Source organism: Filicampus tigris, chromosome 16 (genome assembly GCF_054856515.1).
Source record: "Filicampus tigris isolate MCC_2025a chromosome 16, RoL_Ftig_1.0, whole genome shotgun sequence".
Classification (NCBI taxonomy): Eukaryota; Metazoa; Chordata; class Actinopteri; order Syngnathiformes; family Syngnathidae; genus Filicampus; species Filicampus tigris.
The window spans coordinates 10,113,820-10,138,246 of NC_141232.1; the positions used below are offsets into that span (position 1 = coordinate 10,113,820).

General features: G+C 41.0%; 4 protein-coding genes across 6 annotated transcripts; 3 read left to right on the plus strand and 1 right to left on the minus strand.

Moving 5' to 3' along the window:
- The first annotated feature begins 524 nt into the window (after positions 1-524).
- LOC147134645 (extracellular serine/threonine protein kinase FAM20C-like) lies at positions 525-10,068 on the plus strand. The gene is made up of 10 exons (XM_086054858.1): positions 525-1,213; positions 2,259-2,437; positions 5,448-5,526; positions 5,598-5,690; positions 6,913-7,028; positions 7,113-7,293; positions 8,308-8,417; positions 8,616-8,697; positions 9,143-9,202; positions 9,574-10,068. Exons 1-10 carry the CDS (start codon positions 666-668, stop codon positions 9,827-9,829), a joined length of 1,704 nt encoding a protein of 567 aa, XP_085910984.1. The 5' UTR covers positions 525-665; the 3' UTR covers positions 9,830-10,068.
- On the minus strand, positions 6,748-24,131 carry ccdc97 (coiled-coil domain containing 97). 3 transcript variants are annotated; one of them, XR_015090024.1, is made up of 11 exons: positions 23,754-24,129; positions 23,073-23,246; positions 22,817-22,976; positions 22,551-22,639; positions 21,912-22,107; positions 21,676-21,799; positions 21,199-21,339; positions 19,984-20,137; positions 19,715-19,900; positions 9,566-9,753; positions 6,748-7,306 (listed from the first exon to the last, which is right to left on the minus strand). XR_015090024.1 is itself a non-coding variant. In XM_086054857.1 (7 exons), exons 1-7 carry the CDS (start codon positions 23,904-23,906, stop codon positions 21,225-21,227), a joined length of 1,008 nt encoding a protein of 335 aa, XP_085910983.1. In that variant the 5' UTR covers positions 23,907-24,131; the 3' UTR covers positions 20,498-21,224. The 3 variants fall into 3 exon arrangements, 2 of the variants coding, with proteins under 2 accessions (XP_085910983.1, XP_085910982.1); XM_086054857.1 differs by lacking the exons at positions 6,748-7,306; positions 9,566-9,753; positions 19,715-19,900; positions 19,984-20,137 and having other exon boundaries at positions 20,498-21,339; positions 21,676-21,796; positions 23,754-24,131; XM_086054856.1 differs by lacking the exons at positions 6,748-7,306; positions 9,566-9,753; positions 19,715-19,900; positions 19,984-20,137 and having other exon boundaries at positions 20,498-21,339.
- LOC147134647 (uncharacterized) lies at positions 10,550-17,183 on the plus strand. Its single transcript, XM_086054852.1, has 15 exons — positions 10,550-10,858; positions 12,034-12,208; positions 12,681-13,076; positions 13,197-13,313; positions 13,395-13,528; positions 14,227-14,271; positions 14,337-14,382; positions 14,559-14,711; positions 14,797-14,936; positions 15,409-15,477; positions 15,585-15,712; positions 16,289-16,406; positions 16,483-16,557; positions 16,648-16,791; positions 16,869-17,183. The coding sequence occupies exons 1-15, from the start codon at positions 10,724-10,726 to the stop codon at positions 16,941-16,943; spliced, it is 1,950 nt and encodes a 649-aa protein (XP_085910978.1). The 5' UTR covers positions 10,550-10,723; the 3' UTR covers positions 16,944-17,183.
- On the plus strand, positions 17,621-21,148 carry LOC147134648 (uncharacterized). The gene is made up of 3 exons (XM_086054853.1): positions 17,621-18,176; positions 18,911-19,188; positions 19,354-21,148. Exons 1-3 carry the CDS (start codon positions 17,942-17,944, stop codon positions 20,149-20,151), a joined length of 1,311 nt encoding a protein of 436 aa, XP_085910979.1. The 5' UTR covers positions 17,621-17,941; the 3' UTR covers positions 20,152-21,148.
- Positions 24,132-24,427: the final 296 nt, after the last annotated feature.

Sequence of the window (24,427 nt, forward strand, 5' to 3'; positions counted from 1 at the left end):
TGCTGTACCCAGGGGAATTTAGGAGCAGCAAGTTCAATAATTTATTGATTTTCCTCAGTGAGCTTTTCAGTATCTCATGTAAATGATTACCGGTATCTTTTTTTCCTTTTTTTTTTTTTTTTAACGTAATGCCTTAGTTGCTCATCATCTATAATCCTGTCAGCCTAAGATAGTCGATTTAAAATAAATTTCTGGCTGCAAAGTAATTCATATTCTTCTAAAACTTTATTCATTCATGTGATCTTAATGTATTGACAGAAGTAAAAACCAAGGCATTTACATTACCATGCATTATATTATACAGTCGATTTAAGATAGGAAACTATTTGCTCCAGGGCTCGCCTTCTCTCTCAGCATTTACACACAAGATCTCCCTCAATACAAGTGTGAGCAACGTTGTAGGTTTCTGGGCTGGTCCACTCTCTAGACCACAAAATAGATGATGTGAGTCGCCATGGCAACAACAGAGACACTATTCTCACAATCAGAAGATGTTTAAGGTCAAACTATTGTGTCGTGTTTCTTTAAGTGCTGTGGGTGAAAATGAAATCTGCTGTTGTGGAACGGACCAATTCCATGCAGAGCTTCCAATTTACAGAAGAAAAAGTACAAGGCAGAAAATAGTTCAATCGGACACAGAGTTGAAAAAAAAAAAATCTTTCATTATGATTAGGTTTGAAGTGGGCAGGGCTCAACAGCCCATTTGGTTTTCAAGTGTATTTCCTGTTCTTCCTTCTCTATTTTTCAGCATGGTGAGACGGAACCTAAGTCCATCCACTCGTTCTATCTATCTTTGCCTGGCCTGTCTGTCCCTTGCTCTGCACGTCATCCTAGCATTCTTTTGTCTCACTGTCCTCCAAACAGCCTGTGTCCTTCCCAACTCATCTTCCTCCTCCTTAAATGCGAGAACAGATACCCAGAAGCATCAGCCCGTCTCTTCCTCTTCACATAAACTATCAATAAGTTCCCAGAATGACAAACCTTACAAATCAAAGGTGACCCAATTGCCTGATGCCATTGGCACAGAGAAGAAAATGATTGGCGCTGGAAAAGTACATCTAGTCATCGAGGAGGCCTCGAAGCTGGAGGCACTTTTCAAGCACCCGCTGTACAACCTGCCAGAAGTAAGGCTGCTGGAGGATGACTGGCTGCTGAGGGTGAAGAAAAATGAGGACGTGGGTGATGAGGAAGGCATCAATAGTGACAGTCAGTGGTGAGTGCTATACTGAAAATTTTCACCTGATGTTGGATGAGAAATTGAAAAACACAGTGCTGTAGATTTGCTGTTATGTAACCAACCTGAGTGCTTAGTGGCCTATGTTTTTTCTTTTTACATTTAACACTACCTCTTTGATCGTCCCATTTTAAAAATATAAAGTGAAAATAAAAATGTCTTGGGAAATTTGACACAGTACAAGGAAGAGTAATTGTTAACAACCGTGGCAAATTTAAATGACGAAAAAAAAAAAACACCCCAAAAAAATCAAGCCTTTGTTCCTGCTCTCGAATGCAGTGGGCAGGTCGCTGAATGTGCTGGAACCACACCCTGCTCATCTGTTAATCAAATATCAATTTTTTTCTGCCTACATGGGAAGTGCTAGCCACCAGCTAGCTTGTAAGCTAACCGGGGATCCTCTCAGCAAACTGAGGTTTGGCGGGCTGATTCCCTGTTTAACCTCCTTGCTTCGTTTTCTGTCAGAGTGTAGGTCCAACATAAAGATGCTACTAGGGAAAGTTAACCATTTACAGTCGACCACCGCTATTCGGGGGGCATAGGAATCGGGCCCGGGACCGGGGTTCGACTGTATTAAACAGACATCATTCTGTGGCTCACATTCCACGACAGCCATTAGAGCTCAAACTTCCTGTTGTACACCAACAATGCTTTGTATTTCAACATATTAGCCTGAATAATGCAAAATAAGTAAAGCAATTTGGCATCGCTAACTGGCTAACTACACACTGTAGCTGGAAAAATGCTCCACGTAATTATAACCTACTGTAACTCGTAATTGCGCTGGACAGCCGCTGACGAGAACATGGCTCTCTCAAGTTCTAACATAGTAGGGGAGGGGCGATTCTTGCCAGACACCTCATTAGACGCTGTTATAGCCATGTCCCAAAAATCTGGGAAACTGAAATGGTGAAAAACAGTTGAACACTATATCACCACAATTAAGAAATCGATCATTCCAAGTATTGTCATTGCTCTAAGTCACGTTTTCAGCTATTATCTTCAACCAGTGTCTCCCTTAAAGGCAGAGTGGAAGTCAAGAGAAAGGCTATGACAAAGTCTCTTGGACCAGCGACGCAGAGTCGCACCCGCCCTGGTTGCGATTCCACTTGGGCGTTACTCGGTGGGAACTATACAACAGAAAGGACCTCTCTGTGTCAAAGCTGACTCATTACTTGGCAACGCAACGCATCCTTGGGGCAGGTGAGGAAAGAAAAAATGCAGTGACAATAGGTAACAGGGAAGAACAAGAATCAGCGACATGGTGAAGTGTGCCATATAATTCTATATACTAGTTCTGTGAATTTTTCACTTGCAAGACAACATCAAGCACACTTCGATTGCACCACTGAAGCAAAACAAAGCGATTCATGCAGAGATTGCTTGTAAGTGTAGCGTTACATTTGAAACAACACTGCATCAGCTTAGGGAAACAGTTGAATAGTTTTAGTGCCATTTCAGTATTTCCATTTAGTATTAAACTTCAGTTGTCTTTTTGTTTTAAATGCAGACAGACAATTCTGCTCTTCACTTGAGAAAGTTGCATTGCTCAACAAGGCAAGAATAAATTTAGAAGTTGACCTAGCTGTTAACCATGATGGTCCCAGTAGTGCTTGGTTCTCATCTAATTATGATAATTCAGTTTCTTCTTAGTTAAACAGAAAAACAAAGTAACCACCATGCTTCTTGTTTCATTTTTACTCATTCATATGGCTTTATAGAAATGAGTCTAGTCTGTAAGAGAGCCCAAGGCAAGACGGGGAACTCACACAGGTTTTTTTTTTTTTTTTTACTTATTGGAGACAGTAAACTGTGCCAAAGTTTACATTCAGAGCAGGGAACCCTTTGGAGATTTTTCAGAAAAGAGTCACACGTGCGCATGCCGCATGCGTGCGCACACCCACCCACACAGTTGCACAATCAAGGCTGACGCTTCAATGAAAAGTGTGAGCTTTATGTCACTAAACGCAATTAGACTTCCTTACACTGTTTAATTATTGACCTGAAGAAGGTGGAGGTGTTTGTCCGTTATACAAATCCATTTTATAATCACATTATTGCCATAGACAATTTGTCCGCATAGTGAAAGACTATTAGGAATATCATTATGTCAGAAATGCACTGTGCACAAAAATACACATCTCAGGCACATATCCATGACTTGGTACATTTTGGATGAACTCATACATAACCAAGTTTGTTTTGTGTTGATTTCAGACACCCTGCTCACAATCTCGGCACAGTGCAGGGTACATTAAATTATAAATTGAGAAGTGCATTATGCAGCGAAGATTGAAGTTCACAAGCTGATTTTCGGTTGTTGTTGCAGTACCTTTCTGTTTTACACCAAAACTCCTCAAAGCGGAAGTCAACCCAAACATATTTTTTTCAATAATATGTTCCCAGCTGGCCCACTAGTTGAAACATGGATTTCTGATTAATTTTGCGTTTGTGGGATATAAGTTACGCAGCAAAATTCACTCGTTTTTAGCCATCTCTGGGGGCGGCCATTTTGTCTTCTGCCGACTGAAAATGACATCACAAATGCTCACAACGAGCAATCACAGCTCAGATTCAGAAAACAGGTCAGCCGTGATTGGTCGTTGTGAGCAGCTGTGATGTAATTTTCAGTCGACAGAAGACAAAATGGCCGCCCCCTGAGATGGCTAAAAATTAGTGCATTTTGCTGCTTGACTTATATTCCACAAACGCAAAATTAATCAGAATGCCGTGTTTCAACTAGTGGGCCTGCTGGGAACATATTCTTCAAAAAATGTGTTTGGGTTGACTTCCGCTTTAAGTGATACACGAAGAGAATCATGCTAAATATTTCTTTACTTTAGGTTACACAAAAACCGTGGCTATGAATAATAATAAAATAAAATAACAACCCAGATCTGGTATGTGGTCACATGTGTGCACACCCCCATATAACTGGGGATGTTGTGCTCCAAATTAACCAATCACATCCAAACTCATACACATCTGACACCATTTAAAGTGCCTCTGATTGACGTCAAATGAAGTTTGGGTATTAGATGGCTTTTCCTGACATTTTTGTAGTTACATCTAACAGCACAATGGTCCGCAAAGTGCTTCCACAGCATCAGAGGGATCTCATTGTTCAAAGGCATCCGTCAGGAAAAGGGTACAAAAGAATTTCCAATGCATTAAATATACCATGGAACAAAGTGAAGACAGTCCTCAGCAAGTGAAGAGAAAAATGACAACAGTGACATGACTAAGAACTGGATGTCCATCCAAATTTGATGACAAAATGAGAAGAAAACTGGTCGAGTGAAATCACTGCAACACGTATGAGACAAGGTTGAACTTTTTGGCCATAATTCCAAAAGATATGTTTGGTGAAAACAAGTAACTAGTCAGTGAAGCATGGTGGTGGCACCATCATGACCTGGGGCTGTTTTTCTTCAGATGGAACAAGGACTTCTGTCAAGGTGGATGGAATTATTAACAGTTACAAATAAAAGTCAGTGCTGGCACAAAACCTTCAGGCTTCGGCCAGGAAATCAAAACAAACAAACTTGGGAACTTTATTTGGGGTTCATCGGAGGCACTTTGAATGGTGGCAGGTGTGCGCTTGCTCCCATTTAACATGACTTTGAATGTGACTGGTTCATAGTTTAAACAGAGCCACGTCCCCGGTTATAAGAAGGTTTTAACAATTGTGCAACCGCATTCTCGGTTTATTTTTACTTCCTCGTTTGAATCGGGGTTTTTTTTCCCTAATTGAGGTTTACTGGTGATAGATAACATTAATGATGGGGGGAATATCTTTGCGCCATTTTTTTTTCTACATCTCAAAAACCTGTCATTTGAACAGCTGAGTTTAGACGTTTCAATTACATTTCCAAAAGATGTTTTAATTATTGTCAAGATTCATTTTGAAACATTTTGTTTGACATGCAACAACTGAAGCAATTTGTTTTTCCTAAAATGTGTCTTTGTGCAGAAAATTGTCTTGAGAGTTACACTGGCGGCAAACCCGAGGAAGTCACTGATTCTTATGTGCTGTGATTCAAGGATAACACTTTATTATTCATTTAAATCCATGATTTATTTCCATGAAGTCAAACAAGGCAATTGGCCACAACTGAAGTTAGCAAATGAGAAAAAGATGAATTACAATTATGCTACTAAACTTCCATTTTTATCCACCTTATGATTGCTTTATTTGTCTTTCATCTTTCAGTTCAAAAGTCAGGAGGTACTCAGCTCAAATTGCTGTTATCTTTCCCAAACTACGGACAAGCTCTGCTCAAACCTCGGAAGTGAGACCGCTCCGTCATAATGTAAAAGCTATCTTACATTTAACTCAGCATGAACATTTTTTCTCATCTAGACAATCCAGAGACACAGAGACAGACGTGAATCTCTTTTACTTCTCTGACTTTGAAAGACACAATGCGGAGATCTCAGCTTTTCACCTTGACAGGTACCAAGAAAGAATTTCCACTGTATTGTGAAGTGAAAAGACAATCTCTAAGGGTGTGCATCTCTCCAATGAAAGATCATCGGGTCACTCGAGTGCGATACGATTCAAGGGTGGAACATTTTGAAGTGGAACGATTCAATTACTGTAGGTTTAATTCAGTGGGATTACGATTTGATTCGATAACGTACGGCTCCGTTCGAGAGGATTCAATGAGTTTCTTGTTGAAAGTAGACAACCATTTTACAGTATGAGTTAACTTGTCAGAACTGTATTTTTTTCAAAGAGAATGTACTAAAGATAGAGAACAGTATTTGTATCTTTTGTCATGTTTATAAACAGATAACAACATGCAAAAGCTATCCAAAGCCCAAACTATTCAAGTTAAGGGAACGTTTGTTGCAATGAAATGTTCTATGCGCCTTTACTAGTCTAAACATGGTATTCTAATTAATATTGCGTTTGTGGAATATGAGTTAAGCTGTTTTTAGCCATCTCAGGGGGCGGCCATTTTGTCACTTCTGTCGACTAAAAATGACATCACGGTTGCTCAGGGCTCAGGTAACGACCAATTACAGCTCACCTATTTTTTGAAGCTGAGCCATGATTGGTTGTTACCTGAGCAACTGTGATATAATTTTCAGTCAATAGCAAGTGGCAAAATGGACGCTCCCTAGGATGGACAAAAACAGGTGGGTTTTACATCTTAACTCATTTTCCACAAAAGCAATATTAATCAGAATGCTGTGTTTCGATTACTGGGACTGCATAGAACGTAGTCTTTATTCTAAATCTTTTCTTTTAATTGAATTCAAACAACAAATCAGCAGCGACATCAAACTTAGAACAATTTGATCGTTTTTTGCTGGTTTAAGCTATATTGAGTTTGATTCATTATCAAGTACTGATGCTCTCACATCTTTTAAATCAAAATAGATATTTAGATTCATATTTGTTTTTTCATTTAAAAAAAAAAAATCACCTAATTTCCCCCAACTAATTACCATTAGGAAACAAATTGTCCTTACCTCAGTGGTTCTAATGTATTAGACCGTGAACATGCAATGCAATTAATTTTTATTAACTGATGAAGAAAATGTTGATGTGAAACAACGGAAAGCAGCCATAAGTGCCACCTACAGGACAAAAGTGTATTGCCTCAATTGAGGTCTGTTTTTACAAAGTGTTTTTTTTGTTCTGATCTCTGTGCTGCTCTGCATCTCAGACTGCTGGGCTTCAACAGAATCCCCCCAGTGGTCGGCCGTCTCATCAATGTCACCAGTGAGATCAGAGAGATTACCACTGACCGCAAGCTGTCTCGCACCTTCTTCACTTCCCCTGGTATGCCCCTGCTGTGGGAATTTGTTACTCTGTAAGCCACTTTAATGTCCTACCACTAAAATGCGTCTCTCTGACTCCCCCTAGCGGGGAATGTGTGTTTCTATGGTCAGTGTGACTACTACTGCTCAACAGAGCACCCAGTGTGCGGGCAACCCCACTCACTGGAAGTATCCTTGGCAACCATGTTACCCGACCTCAGTCTTGCTCCACGCAGGTCTTGGAGGTCACCATGGAGACGATCCTACAGCCGCACCAAATTGGCCCAGTGAGTACTCCGCCTGTGTCAAATGGGTAGAAATCTCAGTCACCGTGCTTGCGTTGTTTGGACTGATTCTTGTGAATTGAACTGTGAACATTTTAGAGTCCTTTTTTTTTTTTTTTTTTACAAAAAGCTGTTATTCTGCTGTATGAATGGCAACAGGTGGATGCACAGGTTAAGTGTACCTTCTGCCATCAAGTGGAAGAGCACTTAGTTGATCTGCCTATCATTATATGTAGCTGAAATATAGAGAGAGTTCTATTTCAAACATATTTGGACCCATTGATCCTTAATAATGCTTAGCCTGTTCAGCGTTTTTTGATCAATGAATGAAATAGGATAATATGGATTATGGATGATCCCTCAAGGGAAACTCATCTGCTGCGGAACAGTGGTTAGGAAACAAGTGCATGAAAAGAGGATTTAATGTCAGAAGGCATTACTGTAAGTCCATAATAACGAATTATCAATAGTGTTCTTGATTTATTTTTAGCTGACACACTAAAATGAATGTGTCACAACACATCCTTGTTGAATTGCTAATGTTAAAAATGGATCGCGGGTGTACTAAAATGCTGTCAAAATATTTTAATAAAGTGTGGATAAGATTAGCATCATCGCGATAGTTGTGGTATAAAGTGTGTAATAGAGATCTAGCTTTTTCTAATTACTAATGTGATATAGTTCAAGCTGTTATTACACTACAAGTTAATTCAAGCTAGTTCATTAAAATACTGAGTGCAAAACAAATTTACCACCCGTAATATAAATAAGTGTTGATTAAAATACTAGTGACAAATGATGTTTGTTTTTTTATGCTCCAGAGCATTCTATGCTGTTCTATATATGTTGAATAAACCTTATCACAGCCAGTGTTTTGCATTATTTGAAGTTGTCATTAAAATTATGTAAAATACTTGAATGTGCACATACTCTTTTGCTGGCCTAAGGTTTTCTTGACTGAAATTCCCTTTTTCAAATGTAACTTCACGTCTAATGTTGACTGCTCTGTTGTGCCAGGTGGGAAAAAGACCCAGCCTACTGCGACACTGTCAAACAGACACCTCCCTACAACCGAGGCACCAGACTGGTGGATGTTATCGACATGGCTATATTGGACTTCCTCATGAGTCAGTCTTGAGATCACAAATTCAGTACAACACTTTAAAATTCAACAGGGCTTTGTAATGTATACACTATGCTGCATTTGTTCTTCTCTAATATTAAAAAGTGGTCACTGAAAATTGGAAGAATGACAAAACTTAATGCTCTTCCCCATCTAGATCAAAGTCGAAGGGGACATTGTTAAATGTATATTTGTTTTTCAGGCAACATGGACAGACATCACTATGAGACATTTGAGAAATTTGGAAATGAAACTTTCCTGCTGCATCTGGATAATGGACGAGCGTGAGTACAGTATCATCATACACATCAGCTAACAATGATGAAAGTCAATAAGCACGAACAAATCGACACCTTTACAATCAGATCCCAACAATTTAATTTAGGATTGTCATTAGCCAACATTGTCTAAATTATTTCATGCTGTATTGTGCAAAAATACGCTGCCTGGAGTCGCTAGCTCAATTGTCATATCCAATGTTATATTGTTGTTATTTAGATGGAATTAGCAAGCACGTAATGCACCCACTCTTGCTTTCATTGCTTTGAGAGACATTTAACTACATAAGCAAGATAATTCAAATAATGTTTAATCAGTTATTGGTTGGTCACTGAATATTACAATTATGTCCCTGTAACAAAGACAGTAAGGTCTAACAATGATGGGCAAAAAGCTACAAGTATCCAGGTACTGTATGGTTACTACTAACTTTTAAGAATATTTTTTCAGGTTTGGACGACACTCTCGAGATGAGCTATCAATTTTAGCTCCCTTAAAGCAGTGCTGCAGGTAAAGCCTTTTGCATACCTAAAAGTGCAAAAAAGTATGCACTTGATATACAATATGGGCAAATGTATTGGGGCACCTGGTTTCTTACACTGACAGGAAGTAAAGAAGAAACATTATGTTGCATTTAGGACAGCTTCTTTTCTGTACAATTTTGGATGGTGTCTGCAAGAATTGTTGTGAATTGTCTTCTTGCCATTATAAACTTGTCTTGTTCGCACAACGTTGGAAGTGTACTATTATATTTAAAAAACTGAAAAAAAAAACCCAACACTAGTAAGAACGACACCCTCGTGAATTGTATCCAAAGTTTATTTTTTTTACAGTGAGAAAACAGTGACTGTTTTCTACTTGCTCTCTTCCTACCTGTGCAGGATCCGTCGCTCCACCCTCCTTCGCTTGCATCTCTTGTCCTATTCAGACTTCCGCTTGAGTGATGTAATGCGGCAGTCGCTGGCCCAGGATCCTCTTGCAGCTGTTGCTCCCCTCTTGTCCGAGCCACACCTCGCTGCTTTGGACCGACGCCTAGCAACTGTCCTGCAGGTGGTGGAGACCTGTGAAGAGCATCACGTTGATGTTATTTTCAATGACTTGGGAAAATATGAAGGATATGAGCAACAAAGAAAATAAGTCAAAATAATATTGGACTTATAAATAATACTAAATAAAAGATTTGGGACGATCAAGGCAAAATATAGATTTTTTTCATTTTAAGAGGGGAAGTAAAAATAAACCACTAATCTTATAACGGGCATACGCCATGTTCATAAATCACATTTCAATGTTAAATAAATGGTAGTTAGAACTCACCTGCCACTATTTTAAGTGCCTCCGTTGAAGCCCAAATAAAGTTTAGTTGTTCTAGTAAACTTTTCCTGACATGATTTTTGCTTTCCAACAGAAACCTGAAAATGTTGTGCTATTAATGATTGGTATTTGGATTAGCTGTAAGGTCAACGCACTGTGACAAGTGCACGGCACAATTTTATTCAGCCGTTTCCAAGTGTTACCTTTGGTCGAACAGTGCAACGCTGTCCCTACCACTGACTAATTAATGTCTAGGGAGAGCTATGCAAATGTTTGGAGTACCCCAAAACAAGAACTGATCGATTTTCAAAACGCCACACAACAAAAGCAATATGGTCATTTCCCCCGTTTTAAGTGCACAAAAGAAAACTTATAATAATACTAATAATAATAAATAGCAAAGATTAAGTGATGTTAAAAAGCATGGCGGAATAGGTGAGTCTTGAGGAGTGTTTTGAAGGATGTGAGGTCTGCACAGTTAGGAATGTTCTAGATTGTCACCGTCATTGTTGTACGGGAGTAATTTCACTTTCGAAACGTCACTAGCCCAGTGGGCAGTGGCCTCTGGACTCCTCTTCCGGACGTGCCTTTCAGCGCCATTTGAAATGTTTTCAAAGTTACAAAGCGCGAAAATCCGATCCGCTTTCTTTACTCTGCAACAGTGTCTTTCTTGGCTAGTATCGCTTCAGTACAAGCTCGTTGGCGTTTTGCATATTGATGGAATTCCCGGGAGACGAAGAACTGCTACGATTCTTCCATTGCTCCAAGACCGAAATGTCGTGCATGGAAAACCCGCACACATTTATACGGCAGCTAAGAGATTACGGTCTGATTCCAGAACCCTCCTACAAGGTGAGGCTAAAGAAGTCGTAACCAGCCCGGCGTGCAGTCTTCGTGTTTTGCTTTTATTCCGCTTTTGATGGAATAGCCTTGGCTGAGAGCTCAGACTGATCGAGCTCGAGGCGCGGCTCAACCTAAACGTTTGACTCCCCCCACACGGACAACAACAAATTAACTTTTTTCTTCCCCCCCACGCGCCTCGCTGCAGCCAATCAGCATCGGGCATTACACGTCACACAGCCAGACAGTGTCCTGTTTACTCGGCGGCTTTTTTTTCCTTTTTTCTTTTTTACAGTTCTTGAACTTTACCAAGAGCAATAGTGTTAGCATTAGCATAGTGTGTCGGCCACTTTATTGCGATGTTGAAAAATGCTGTCGTCATCTACTACCAAGCGAAGCCCCTCCCCTCTCCGCTATGCACGAATGAGCGGCTGCAGGATTCAGGTTGCAAATTTCCCGCGGTCAAACGCGAATGAGGCAAAGCGGAACGCTTCATCCGCGATTGGTGTGAACGTAGCATAAACGCCTTCATTTTCCTCTTTTGTTTTCCCTTTGATTATAGGGAGTCGGGACCACATGAGTAACCTGCTCACAATGATGGGACACTGTGATTTTCTAGGAATGTTGCATAAGTGATCATTTGAAAATATAAAGAGACTGGCAGAGATGTAAAGAAATAGAGTAAACTGATGATTATCTGTTTCGTAATTATTGTGAGAAATCATTAACACGAGCAGTCTTAACGTAATAATAACATTATTAAAGCTATTTTGAGCAAATTTATTTCAGAAGTGTGTAAAAAACTCGTAGCCTTTCGCATTAATCAAGACCCAAGAAGTAATTCTCTGCCTCAAAAAAGTTGGTGACCTCGGATCTATATCCTAACCGATTATTGTGAACTGATGCAACCGACTTTGATTGCACTAAAAAAAAAAAAACAAGTGGGGGGATGACAATACATGCACAACAAGAAATGTTCTTGTGCTTGCAAGAAAACGTTCTCGTGCTCATGATAAAGTATGTTCCCCCGACTCCCTCCATGCCCTTTTAGGGGATCTGTAAATAACATACATATTATAAGGCCACAAAAAAAAAAAAACGGAACTGCCCTCCCATGCCAGGGATTAAACTGCAATACTTATAACCACAAATCTTTGCTCAACATTTTAGTATTTTTGTGTGTGCAGAAAGTGAACCGGACAAAGAGCAAAGAGGCCTTGAAGAAAAGCCTGTATGAGATTCTGGACTGGTTGGAGCGAGAGCGATCACAGTCCATCAAGATGTTTTGGAAGTGTGTCTTCAAGGAGACCATTGTAAACCAATACCCTACCCTGAAAGAGTTGCGCAACAGCCTCAGAGATGGTATGACTCATTTGCATCTAAAATGGACATGTTGTAGTCCCGGCGGTAGCGTAGTGCATGAAGTTCTGCTGGTGAATGGCTGTTAAAGTGCCTCTATGTTTTTATATGTGCCCTGCGACTGACTGCTGTCAAGGGACTCGAATGGTTACTGTACCTGGCCTCTAGTCTAAACAAAATTTTGATAGGCTCTAGCTCCAGCAACACTGGGCAGGATAAGTAATAGAAAATGGATAGATTGCTGTTAAACGTGGGATAATCTAGACTCCTTAGGCGCACCGCACACCAAGCAATCTGGCGGACTGTTATGTCGCTGCATGTTCAGGGGCTTTTACATCTAAAAGTCCCCACACAAGAGAGTGGTCGTTTTCATATTCTGTCAGTGTAATCTCCAGAAACCTTTGTCCAACTAGACAACAGACTTAGTGTCCCTGATTTGTATTGGATATTGAATCTTGTCTGTTGACTCCATCAGGCTCCTTTGTTTTGGATACACAACTGTTTGACTGCAAGCCACAGGAGGAAACCACTGTCAGGAAAAGGAAGGAGCCATCAGAAGATGAGAATATAGAGGGGAGGCAAGAAATCCCAGTGTCAACGAAGAAGAAAAAGAAAAACAACCACCTGTGCAGTGACGAGGAGCAGCCCTCGCAATCGTCTCCGTCACCAACGAAAAGTCAATTCAACAGCAACAGCCAGGAGGAGACCGATGTCAGGAAAAGGGAGGGGGCATCAGAAGGTGAGAACATAGACAGCAGGCAAGAAATCCCAGTGTCGAAGAAAAAGAAACAGAAAATCAACAACAAGTGCAATGAGCAGGAGGAACCCTCACAATCGTCTTCCACACGAAAGAAAAAGAAAATATCGTTCTGTGAGTACCGTAAATGCTGACAAACTACCACGCGATGCTTGACATTTGGATGCATAGTAGTGCCATTGTTGTTGAATTTTCTTTGGAGCAAATGTTATTTATTTTTTTATTTTTTTACAGCCTCTCCAGTTAAGGGAGATAAGATTGACATATGGAATTGGCCCATCTATAAGTCCGACCTTCCTGTCACCTGTGGAAACTCAAAAGGGACACTGAACCGAGATGGACTAGGAAAAGGTTACACAGGCAAACCAGATTGCATAAATCATATTGTAAACTCACTTGCTGAATAGTGTTTCTGAATCTTTTACATTTAAGGGCAGCCATGCATTTTGGTCAACAAACAGTGGCTCACTCCGCCTGAATTTGAAAGTCTCGGGGGCAAGAGTAGTAACAAGAACTGGAAGATAAGCATCCGATGTATGGACACGCCCCTTGCAAAGCTTTTGGAGGTTTGAGGATATGCTTTATTACTTTTACTGTCCTTCACTGCACTTGAATTATCTATTGAGATCCAATCCAAAAGCAAACAAAAAAGAACAAAGGACACGTATAGCAATTTGCTGCCTTGAGTTGTGGAACTGTGGACACAACGCAAACAGAGCATCCAATCACTGTTCTTGCACTAAGACTACATCCTGTAGCTATCAATAGCATTGCATATACAGTCTATATATTTTGTCAGTCAAAAGTGAATTTGGTCAATTATGACCAAAGTATGGAGTTTACAATAAAGTAGCAGCTTTGAAAATATTCCAAATAAAACTCTCATATCACTGGCGTCTGACAGCATCCTTGCATCACCATAAACATCTGTTTCAGGAAAAAAAAAAAAAACACAATGTTTCTTGAGCCCTTATTCTTAGACGCCATTTTACAACATTTAATTTGTGAATTTAAAGGAATTACCTGAGCTACACATAAACCCCACAATTACAGAGTGGCATTGTTTTAGAGAGGAGTAATCAAAGCATTTTTTAACTAATGCTTGAGGGCACAACATTGCCTTTCTCCGCTCATGCAGCTACATTGATCATTCTAGATTTTGTAAAAGGAGAGTTCTTAATGAAGCTCTTGCACTGGGTCTCAATGTGTTGTTTAGTTGTAGAGAAAAATAATTTGGGGTTGGTTTCTCTGGGATCAACTGTAGACTGGACATTTGCAATGGGCGAGCTTCAGACGGAGGGGTAAAAAGGTAAGAACCTACTGCAAATAAGTGATTTTTTTTTTCATTTAATGCCTACTTTTTCTCCTTACTAGGCCAAGAAATTACACTTCACCAATGAGGATGACGGCACTAATACAGGTTTGCTATTTTAGTGTGAAACATAAGAGACGTTTTTAAATCGCACTGTGACAGTACGTGAGTTACTGGTGTGGTGTCAAGTGAAGGTGCTGCTGCACACTAGCAGGTGTCATGGATTTCAAATACACTAATATTAACACAAAAGAAAATAGTTGCATGGTACTCATGTCCGTCAGATTCCAGCCATGAGTATAAATCAGAACAAGACAGTGCAGTGCAGCCTAAGGAGATGCCCAGCAGCAGCCATGACACAAACACGGACAAGTCGGTGTTCAATGTGACGTGTGGAGCTGCCGCAGGCAAATTATACAGTAAACGATTTGCGTCAGGTAACGAACCCATGAAATAATCATCAGAATGCTTCCTTAAAGCTCATCGAAATTCAGTAAAGATTTACCCTTCTCTCATCATCAGGGACATGCGGTCAGAGCATTCGCACCGACACCTGCTGGATGACCCCAGCATACTTTGCAAAGGAGGCGTTAGGCAACAAGGATGCCTCCTGGAAGAAAGACATCCTGTTGGAAGGCCAATCGCTTGGCGTTGTTATTCATGTAAAAAATAAATCTACTGTTTATGTGCTTTGCTAATATAATATAGGATTAGGATTTGTGGATTTATGGAGGAGGTTCAGTTGTTCTCTCAAATACACTGCAAATTTATTTACATTTTCATAAATTGGCAGTGGAAATATGAAATCCACTTATGCTGGTTCAGACTCAGAATGTCTGCTTTGACAGTATATAGTACACACCCTCAGAACTCAAACACTATTAAAGGAGACCTCAGTGTTTAATCTACAAATTTGGGATTTCAAATTAAATTGTTACTTCTGACTTTTTTTTTTTTCTCCAAAAATATATATTTTTTTGTATTCAATAATTGTTTCCTTTCCAGTGTGAGCCTAATACTCCTTCATAGCTATGAGAATACATCAGTGATTGGCGACTGATGCAGTTTTTATTGTTGCCGTGGTGATAACGAGACACGTAAGGAAAAGACAATGCTAATTATGGTCTATTTCAGGAAAACCTCTTGAGGATCCACTCGCTGCTGTGTGATTGCAAACTGTGCAAACCAAGCGATAGCGATCTGGTAAGACTGTTCTAATTAAAACCAAATTTCCTTTTTTTTTTTTTCCCTTGTTGTGGCAAAGATATGCAGTAATTGTCTTACACCGTACCTGTACCCCGCCTCAACAGGAGGAGCAGAAAAATGATGACGAGTGTTGTGTGTGTAAAAGTGAGGGAGACCTAGTTGTCTGTGACCACTGCCCACGTTCTTTCCATCCAGCGTGTCACCTGCCTTGCATTGACAACAACATTTTGAGGTGACCGCCATTCATCATACTCGCAAACCTGACAGAGAGACTGCTGGGTATAATTTGTTGTCCGTGTCAACAAATAGATTTTCTATTAATGCAATTAATTTGTCACTACAATTATGGTATTAAAATAAAAGTAAAGTTCTAAGCTAACAGTGGTCCGCTCTGTGGCCTGGGGCCACTACGTGACTACCCCAAGTTCACTGATAATGAATATTTTGAGTTTTATCCTCTTGAATTGATCAATCATTATTGATCTTTTTACCATGCTGTACATATTTTTGTTGCGGGTCAGGTTAAATCTTTCAATAATCCTTCAATGGCTTGAACAAGATCCCAGCTCAGAAAATGTTATGCGTTTACACCGGAAAAAAAAAACATGCAAAAAAAAAGTAACCACACAGAAGTAATATTTTTTTTTAGAGGCTCAAATAAAACCTGAACATACAGTGCCACTGCTGGTTCTGGCTTAGGCTCATATCATCCAAAAAAGCTTAATGTTGGACCTTGCAAAAACTGATGTGAACATGTTTGACACTTCAATTTTTTTTTTTTTTTAAAGCTATGCATGTTTTTACACAGTGACAAGAAAGAGTGGCTGTGTACTTTCTGTGTCTTCTCAACGGCTCAAGAGTGGCGCTACTCTGACCAGTTGGAAAGCGATGCATTCCTGTCCAAACAAATATCCAAACACATGCTGGTGAGCACAATACAACTTCCACTGTGTCGGTCACTTGCTCCCATGTGTAGATAACGTTCCCCCTCTTTGCTTTTAGGAGTGCCAGTACCTCCTCCTTTGTTTATTTGGTGCTGATGATGAACAATTTTTTGCAACAGATCCATGTGGCTATGTAAGACTTTGGTCTCTGTTCTTGTCATTGCACAACCGTGTTGGAATAGACATCAAAAATAGGTCATGTGTTTGTGCTTGGCACTCACAGCTGAAAGACTACACTGCTGTGGTCAAGAATCCTATGTGGCTGGACAAAATTGCAGAAAAGATCAAGAAGAAGCACTACTGCTATGTTGCTGACTTTGTTTCTGACGTCCAGCTCATTTTCTCAAACTGCGCTTTGTATTACAAGGTGAGAAACACTGCTGGAACAAAGACTGTTGATGAGGTTTTACTTTTCAAGCGTCATTTTTTTTTCTTTTCTTGCAGAATAACCCTCATTTCCTCAGCATGGGATCCAGACTTAAAAAGTTATTTGATGAAGAATTTAAGAATGCCTTCTAAACCTTCAATGGCAATTAATTTTCTGTGCATCTTTGCTGTATCCGCATCAATTACTTGTAGATTTTCACATACACTGTAGGGCTCGGTCGCTCTCCTCCGCAACTAGTGAGGGTTCATTGCATACGAGTTATTTCTATTTTACCACAACCTGCCTTGGCTGATATTGCTGCAAATGTACAACTTCCTAATTCACAAGAGAAACCGCTTAGCCTGCAGCAAAATAAAGTATTTTTTAACTTCTGATGTTTTACTGTTTTATTTGATGATATGCCTCGTTAATTTGTAATTCACCAGTGGCAGGCAGTAAGTTTCAGATCTGGGTCTTCAGTGGGTATTTAAAATGCACTTCTTAATAAACACCATCACATCGATAAATAATGTACAAAAACTCTATATAGTATATTTATTTATACTAATTAATTAGTGGGCCAACAGAGGCATTCCACGTTTTCGAGCATGTACTGCATGAAAACAGCAACCTTTACTCCGTGCAGCGGAGTGTTGTAAATAAACTAGTATCAGTTCATGTAAATTGCAAATGTAGGTCCTTGCTTCTGATGGTGTTTGGGAAGCAGAGAAAGCCTTGAACTTGGCCCTCAAGTGTTAATTCACAAATTCCTGCCGCGTAAACCGGCGCGAGTGTAGTGTTGGTGTGCCGTTTTAGTGACGTCACGGCTCGCAGCGAGGCCGGGTTGACTGCGCAGCCGCTCTGCGCATCCGTCAGGTTATGGGCAGCCGCAGCGCAGCCATTTCTGTACCCCTCTTAATGCACATTCTGTATCTCTCTCTTACACACACACGCACACTCCGAGGTGGTGTGTCCATAACACACGCGTGGAACATGGAGCAGTGAATTACTGCTAAAACGCATCTGGATTCGGCCGAAATCTGCCATCTCTAAACTTTCTGCGAATTGAACGCCTGCGCAGCCACCTCCCTCTCTAGGTTAGTGTGATTTCTTGTGCACGTACGCGTGCACGTGCGCGCGTGTGTCCGCAATGGAAGCCATCGGTCTGCAACGAGGCAGCTGCGACGCAGCAACAGTGCACGTCAAAAGGGAGGAGGGAGATGGAACGAAATCTGCGCTGGTTTTGGGCAGCCAGGGCTCGCCTGCGCCGTGCAGCGACCCTGCATACGGAGGAGGAAGAGGCGGGCTGGCTCACGCTGCAGAGGAGCTGTGGGCACCGTCGGCGCTCCACGCAGCTACCACTACTACAACTGATGTGCAACTGTGTGAGTGCTCACTTCTTGTCTTTTATTTCATTGTGTCATTTCATTTATTTTACCGTACCTATTTATTTTAATCACGCATTCAAATGAAAATTAGGGACTATACGGCCACCAGATGGCGCTGTTTCTCTTTATAATGAAAATCATCTACTGTGCTGTACTACACTGTTGTGAGCGTTGCCCCATCCATCAGAAAAACTATTAGAACACATTTTATTTTATTAGGAAAATGCCATGACTCACTTCCATAGCCACTACTTTGCATTTTGAACAGCCCCGTGAGCGTATTTGGCACTTGTAATGGAAGGGGTGTCGAATTTATTTTCATCGCAGGCCATATTGTAGTTATGATTTCTTTCAGAGGGATGTTATGACTGAAAATCTTATTACCTAATCATATTATTATACACACACATTTACCCCTGCATTTAATGTTCTTATTTTTAACAGCAAATTAATTTTGAAAGAAGTCATCGCAACAACATCTTATAAATGCAATCGCTCAATTTATGTTGATGAGATTTGGTGGGGAAAAAAAAAAGGTTACGTGTCGAGCATGTGTCGACTTATGTGTACAAGTAGGCCATGTTCAATGTCACTTCAATCACCCATTTCTTCTCCACTCTGACCTGGTTGAGCTGTAGAAGCTTGTTTAGAGCAAACCTGACCGCTACTCTTTGGGATGTAATTCAATTCCTTAGCAAGTTTCCCTGCTGTGGTTTTTTTTTGCCCCCTAGCTTCAGTGATGCCATGCGCTCCTCCCCCCAGTTCAGATTTCTCCTCCAAGGCTGTTTTGTGTCTGATTGAGGCGGTCGGCCGCCGCTGGGGCCTGTATGAAACCCGGGAGCGCTCGCAGCTCTTCCAGAGCGTCCAGGAGGAGTTGGCCGCCAAGGGGCACTTCCTTCCTGTTGAAAGGATCCGCCGCAAGTGGAACAACCTGATCGTCACGTACAAAAGGGTCAAAGATCGCAGTCGAGAGACGGGACATGCCAAGACATCTTGGGAGTTCTTCGATGTGAGTATGATGGTGGCAAAAAGAGCCTTTCTGGTTCCGGCCAATGTTGACGAAACATATTCCAAATGAATCGGTGACCTGAATTTTGTGAACGCTTATTCATTTGGAGCTGCTTACGGATAAATGTAAGTTACATGCGATCTAATGCTTGTGTCTGTTTTGCAGCTGATGGATGCTACACTCTGTGACACTGTGGGTTCTTACATCAGCAGCAACAAACGCGGCAAAGGAGGAGGAGCCATCGTCGCACAAGCCTCAGCAAAGGTCGCGCCGAGACTACACGTCCCGCCGCCCACAACTATCGTCCGCCCCAATGGCAACTTCCCCACAACAGTTCAAGTGGAATCAAGGGTCAAGGGTCAGGCTCCCGCCTGCAGTAGTAGCACTGGTGCTATTGCATCAAAGTCAGCTGTTCGCCAAACAGAAAGTCCGGACCTCAAACCGCTCATAGTCCTCAACAGTGATATTGTCACAGCCAACCTTCATCTGGCCTCCACTGATCCACCACAATCTTTTATCTCCTCACCTTGTTTTACACAAGCCGCCTCCGTGTCCACCATCAACACAGATCCAAACGCCTCCCGCAAAGCACCGTCCTTCCCGACAGATGTCATATGCTTCCGCCGTAGCAACGCCCACAACCTTGCTTCCAATTTCCCTTCCACTTGCTCCTCTCTTTCATCCTCCGTTTCCACCTTGGCCAGTTCAGGACCTGAAGGACACAAGGGAAATGAGGCACAAAGTGGCTCCTCCTTCCACCAGGAGACATTCAAGCGAAGGGAGTCGCAGACTGACCTGGATGGCGTGGCTCGCGTCCGGGTGGAAGCCAGAGAAAGGCGGCGTGAGAGGAGGGAGGTGCGGATGGGGAAGTCCCTGTGCAGAATTGCTACGGCCCTGGAGCTGCTCTCCTCCAAACAGGACACAGTCATCGCCCTGCTACAGAGGTTGGCTGATAGAAAGTGAAGAAAGAAGAGCTCATTTTAAAGGATGGAACACATTTTCCCACATTTGTTTGGGAGATTATCTTATGTTCCAATGAAACGTGGTGGTGGCAGCACTATGCTGCTGCTGCTGAGTGATGAACACAAAACCTTCAGGCTTCTGCTAGAAGGCCCCCTCAAAAGGAAAAACTATTACAACAGCTGAAATTTATTTGAAGTTAACTACTTGAAATGGTAGCAGGTGTGTGCTGATGCCCATTTAACATGAGTTTGAATGTTATTGGTCAATCCTGGACACAGCTACACACCAGTTACAAGAGGGGTGTTCACATTACTTCAGTTGTTTATTTTTACTTCGCCACTTGAAATTATTTTTTAGTATCACAAAAACACAGCAGTTGAAAACGGGTGTGAAGACTTACGTGCACTTTATAAATGCATACATACACACTGTACTGTGTATGATTTTGAGAGTAACAAAGGGAGGTTCCCTTTGTGAGAAACCATAATCACAATGTGGGTCATAAAAATGAGTTTGACACCACTGACTAGGAGTGAAACCTGATCCGCTTCTAAATAAAGTTATCATGGCAGTGTTTAACTCCTCATGATGACTGGTAATAAAAATGTGTTGTTTCCAAGATAAACGACCACAGTCTGAAAGTGAATGCTCCAGAGCTGCATATCATTGCTGTGCTGTGAAAAACACATATGTCCAATTTTATCATTAAAAAAAAAATCCCATTAACAGGATGTCTGTAATGTGGAAAACCCATTAATGTAAAAAGAAAAAATGGAGAGCAACAATATGGAGAATTTCACTGCACAGTACCTTAGAGGGGCAAATATAGCTTGTAGTGTGTGGATCTACTAATTTTCTAATATACAGCTGTTGTATTAAGTTTCAAATTTGTCTTACAACAAAACATTTTTGCCAGTTATTAGTTTAGCCTTACCAAAAGCATTTGTTTCTCATGAGAAAATCATAATAGAAATATTCCAAAAACAATATTTATTACAAATGACAAATAAGCATTGTGTGCGACATAACACAACTACACCACAAAACCTTTAGAATTATTGTCCTTGTGGTGACTATTCTGTCATAATTTCTTCATCGTCTTCCTCATCGTCTTCATCAAAGTACTTTTCTTCCGCATCTCTGTTGACGATGTCAAGGTTGTCATAGTCAGGGTTCTCATCCACTTCGCTATCATGGAGACACACAATTGATTTTTAATCAAATGGTTCAATTTTGAACATTATTCAAAACCCCAAACACAATCCAGGATGTGATGTGTAATACTAAGTCTTGAAATATTGACTTGCATAACTGAAGTATTCATGTAATTGACAATTCATAACTAAAGTACTAATTCCACCTCACCCAAAGTATACACTGCTGAATCTACATCCAAAAGCAGCCATCACGTTGTTTTGCATAACACTATCTGTGGTTAGTATACTGCCAAACAACTTTCCAATAGATGTTTAAAAAAATGTCTGCAGCTTGAAAATAACTCAAGTGTTTTGCATGCCCACGGACCTGTAGTTGAAGTCCGTGTCTTTGCCATCAAGGAAGCGTTGGTGCATCTGACTGATGAACTCCTCCCGAAGAAGCGCCTTCTCCTCAGAGGTGGGCTCCCAAGTCTTCTCCTGAATTCTGTCTTCTTCGGTGGGAATGTCCAATCACACATGGAGAACGAGAAAAAAAACTATAACAGTTGTTCCCACTATGCATTTTGTATCTTCTTTTCTAAGGAAAGCTCAAGCATCTCTTGCCTTCATCCTCCTCATCTTCCTCCTCCTCCTCCCGTGCACCCTCCTCTCTATCCTGCTCCTCCTGCAGACGACTCTGGATGAGACGCTCCTGGTAGGAGTTGAGGAGGAGGTGTGACAGCCCTCCTGTGGCTCCCCCTGGTGCCTCCAGTCCTTGCTGTGCATCACCCAACATGGCCTCTTGAGAGCGCTCTATCACCTAAATTGTCAAATACAATTTGATTAGTATTGTCTTAAAATATTGTCATTTAGGCGAGAGGCAAAGTCATCTTACAGCACGAAAGTCATACAATATTGTCAGCAACACTGATCACAAGTGTTTTTAGCAAATATTTATTAATTGATTCATATTTGGCCGGTCTCTAAAGAGAGACAGCAGCTGGTCATCTCACATTTATAGGTTAGTTGGTGAATTTTCACATTTACGTGAAAACATGTTCAAATTGGGACACTTCACATTTTGTAAAAACAACCCAAAAATATTTGTAATATGGTGACTGATTTTTCATAAATGTACAACTTCTTTCTCTCAATTTTATTTTGTTTCCTTTTATGATATGCACTCATAGAAAACAAAGTGAGATAGAACACAAGCTATCGAAAAATACACAAAAACGCTGATTAATTAAAGTATATTATTACCTCATCATCAGTTAGGTACTGTCCAATATATTGTTCATACAGCAGCGGCTCCCTCGTTCGCATTTGTTCTTCACTGAAATACAGACCCTCTAAGAAAAGAGTAAAAAAGGACATTAACCATCATTTGTTTGACTGGGTGAACAGCAAAACAAGATTTTAGTTGGTTACCAAAATGCTCTCTATTAACTCTAACTTCAATTCCAGTACCAGCGAGGATGCATGCACTGTTTATATAGTTTCCGGAAAAAAAAAAAAAAAGCCTCGACCTTTCTGCAGGGCCCTGAGTGCAGCGTAGCGCTGGTTTCGAACTCGCGTCTTGTGGGTACTTCCTGCTGCTTGCCTCTGGATCACTTCACTGTAGTGCTGAGTCCGTGGGTCAGTGCTGACGTGGGAAAAAGCTGGCAGATGCTCGGGCTTCAAGCATCTCTGGAAATGTGGGAAATGAATGAGGTGAGGTTGAAACAAAGTGTTTGCCACTTAGATTATGTAGACAGAAGGGCAGGCAGAGAACGGCGCACATACATGGTAACGCTCCAGGAAGACCAGTGGTTTGCTCCTGTACTGATAGAGTAGCTCCTTTCTACACTCCTCTGTTGACAGTTCAGCATCTCCTATCTGCTGACTCTTCACTTGGCTTCCACTTGCAACTACAGCCTCCAACAAGGCGTGGACTTCGGCGGGGACATCTTGGGACACCTTGGGGTCACATCACAAATGACTACAGCACACCTCAATTGAATATAATAGAGTGCTGATTTCACAAAGCCAGTGGTACAATTACTTTGTTGATCATTGTTTTCTAAAGTAAAAGCAAATATTTGTCCCTGATTCAACACAAAGGTAATCAGTCCGCTTTCAGGGAGGACTACAGAAATGGGATAACATCCGAGCATTTATAAAGTTCAAAATTAAAAACCGTATCCAACCGATTCATCAATTATCAAAAATAATAATTAATTTGAAATAAATTAGTTGATTAATCGTTGCACCTCTGCGTGAGTATTTTTCTGATGACGTTTTACTTTTACTCCCTATGTTTGAAACGGTTATCTGTACTTATTACTCCTTACATTGGGGGAAAAAAACACATACTATTCTTATATTTGTTTAGATTGTTACAATTATTTTACGTCTGTAGTCCCACGTAAGTACCGAGTGTCAATACGATTGGCACCTCTGTACAAACTAATGCTTTTGGCTCACCTGGGTATCTTGCAGTGGATTTGGATGGTCATTGTGCGGAACATGGGGCAGTATCACCAGGTCTTCGGGTGTTGTGCGCTGGTCGTCCTTAACACATTTATCGGACGGCGTGGGTTGTATTTTAACGCGAGGTTCGGTAATTTCACCCCACATTGCTCTAGCGTCCGTTGGAGCGGCCCAAAATTAATGCATGCGCGTTGCTTTTTGATGTACTAATGTATAATCACTGACGAAGATAATGGTGGTTGCCATCCATCTTTAACATGATCACACGTAAGCAGTTTTATCAAATACTGTACACAATTTACTGCTATGGTGCGCCGCCATATTGGTCCGTCACTATTTGTGTTCCCCGGAAGTCACTAACACTCGGAGATACGTCATCTAGTGGTCCTTTTTGTAAATGCATATTGCGCCGCGCGTTGTGCCCGACTGCATGGCTTGAAACCATGATTTGAAACCCTAAGGTACAACATAATTTCCAAATCTTAAATATAACATGAGACACAGTGAAGGGAGTCGTCAAAGGGGTCACGCCTCGGTATTCTTTTGCAAACGTCAACATAAAGGAATATTTTGGGTTTTTTTGCCAGCTGTGGCTTCTTTATAGTGGAGTCCTCCAATGAAGTCCATTCTTGGTAAAGTCACAGTGTGGATGGATTGGAATATTTTAT

Bases quoted from the DNA above. Each gene is read 5' to 3' on its own strand.
- LOC147134645 (XM_086054858.1), top strand. From the start codon at position 666: ATGATTAGGTTTGAAGTGGGCAGGGCTCAACAGCCCATTTGGTTTTCA. The intron at 5,691-6,912 runs GTACCAAGAAAG...TCTGCATCTCAG, and splicing joins TCAGCTTTTCACCTTGACAG to ACTGCTGGGCTTCAACAGAA. The intron at 8,698-9,142 runs GTGAGTACAGTA...ATATTTTTTCAG, and splicing joins CATCTGGATAATGGACGAGC to GTTTGGACGACACTCTCGAG.
- LOC147134647 (XM_086054852.1), top strand. From the start codon at position 10,724: ATGGAATTCCCGGGAGACGAAGAACTGCTACGATTCTTCCATTGCTCC. The intron at 14,272-14,336 runs GTAAGAACCTAC...TCTCCTTACTAG, and splicing joins TCAGACGGAGGGGTAAAAAG to GCCAAGAAATTACACTTCAC. The intron at 15,478-15,584 runs GTAAGACTGTTC...CCGCCTCAACAG, and splicing joins AACCAAGCGATAGCGATCTG to GAGGAGCAGAAAAATGATGA.
- LOC147134648 (XM_086054853.1), top strand. From the start codon at position 17,942: ATGGAAGCCATCGGTCTGCAACGAGGCAGCTGCGACGCAGCAACAGTG. The intron at 18,177-18,910 runs GTGAGTGCTCAC...TTTGCCCCCTAG, and splicing joins TACAACTGATGTGCAACTGT to CTTCAGTGATGCCATGCGCT. The intron at 19,189-19,353 runs GTGAGTATGATG...TCTGTTTTGCAG, and splicing joins CATCTTGGGAGTTCTTCGAT to CTGATGGATGCTACACTCTG.
- ccdc97 (XM_086054856.1), bottom strand. From the start codon at position 23,906: ATGTGGGGTGAAATTACCGAACCTCGCGTTAAAATACAACCCACGCCG. The intron at 23,247-23,753 runs GTGAGCCAAAAG...TGTGACCCCAAG, and splicing joins ATCCACTGCAAGATACCCAG to GTGTCCCAAGATGTCCCCGC. The intron at 21,340-21,675 runs GTCCGTGGGCAT...TCTCCATGATAG, and splicing joins GACACGGACTTCAACTACAG to CGAAGTGGATGAGAACCCTG.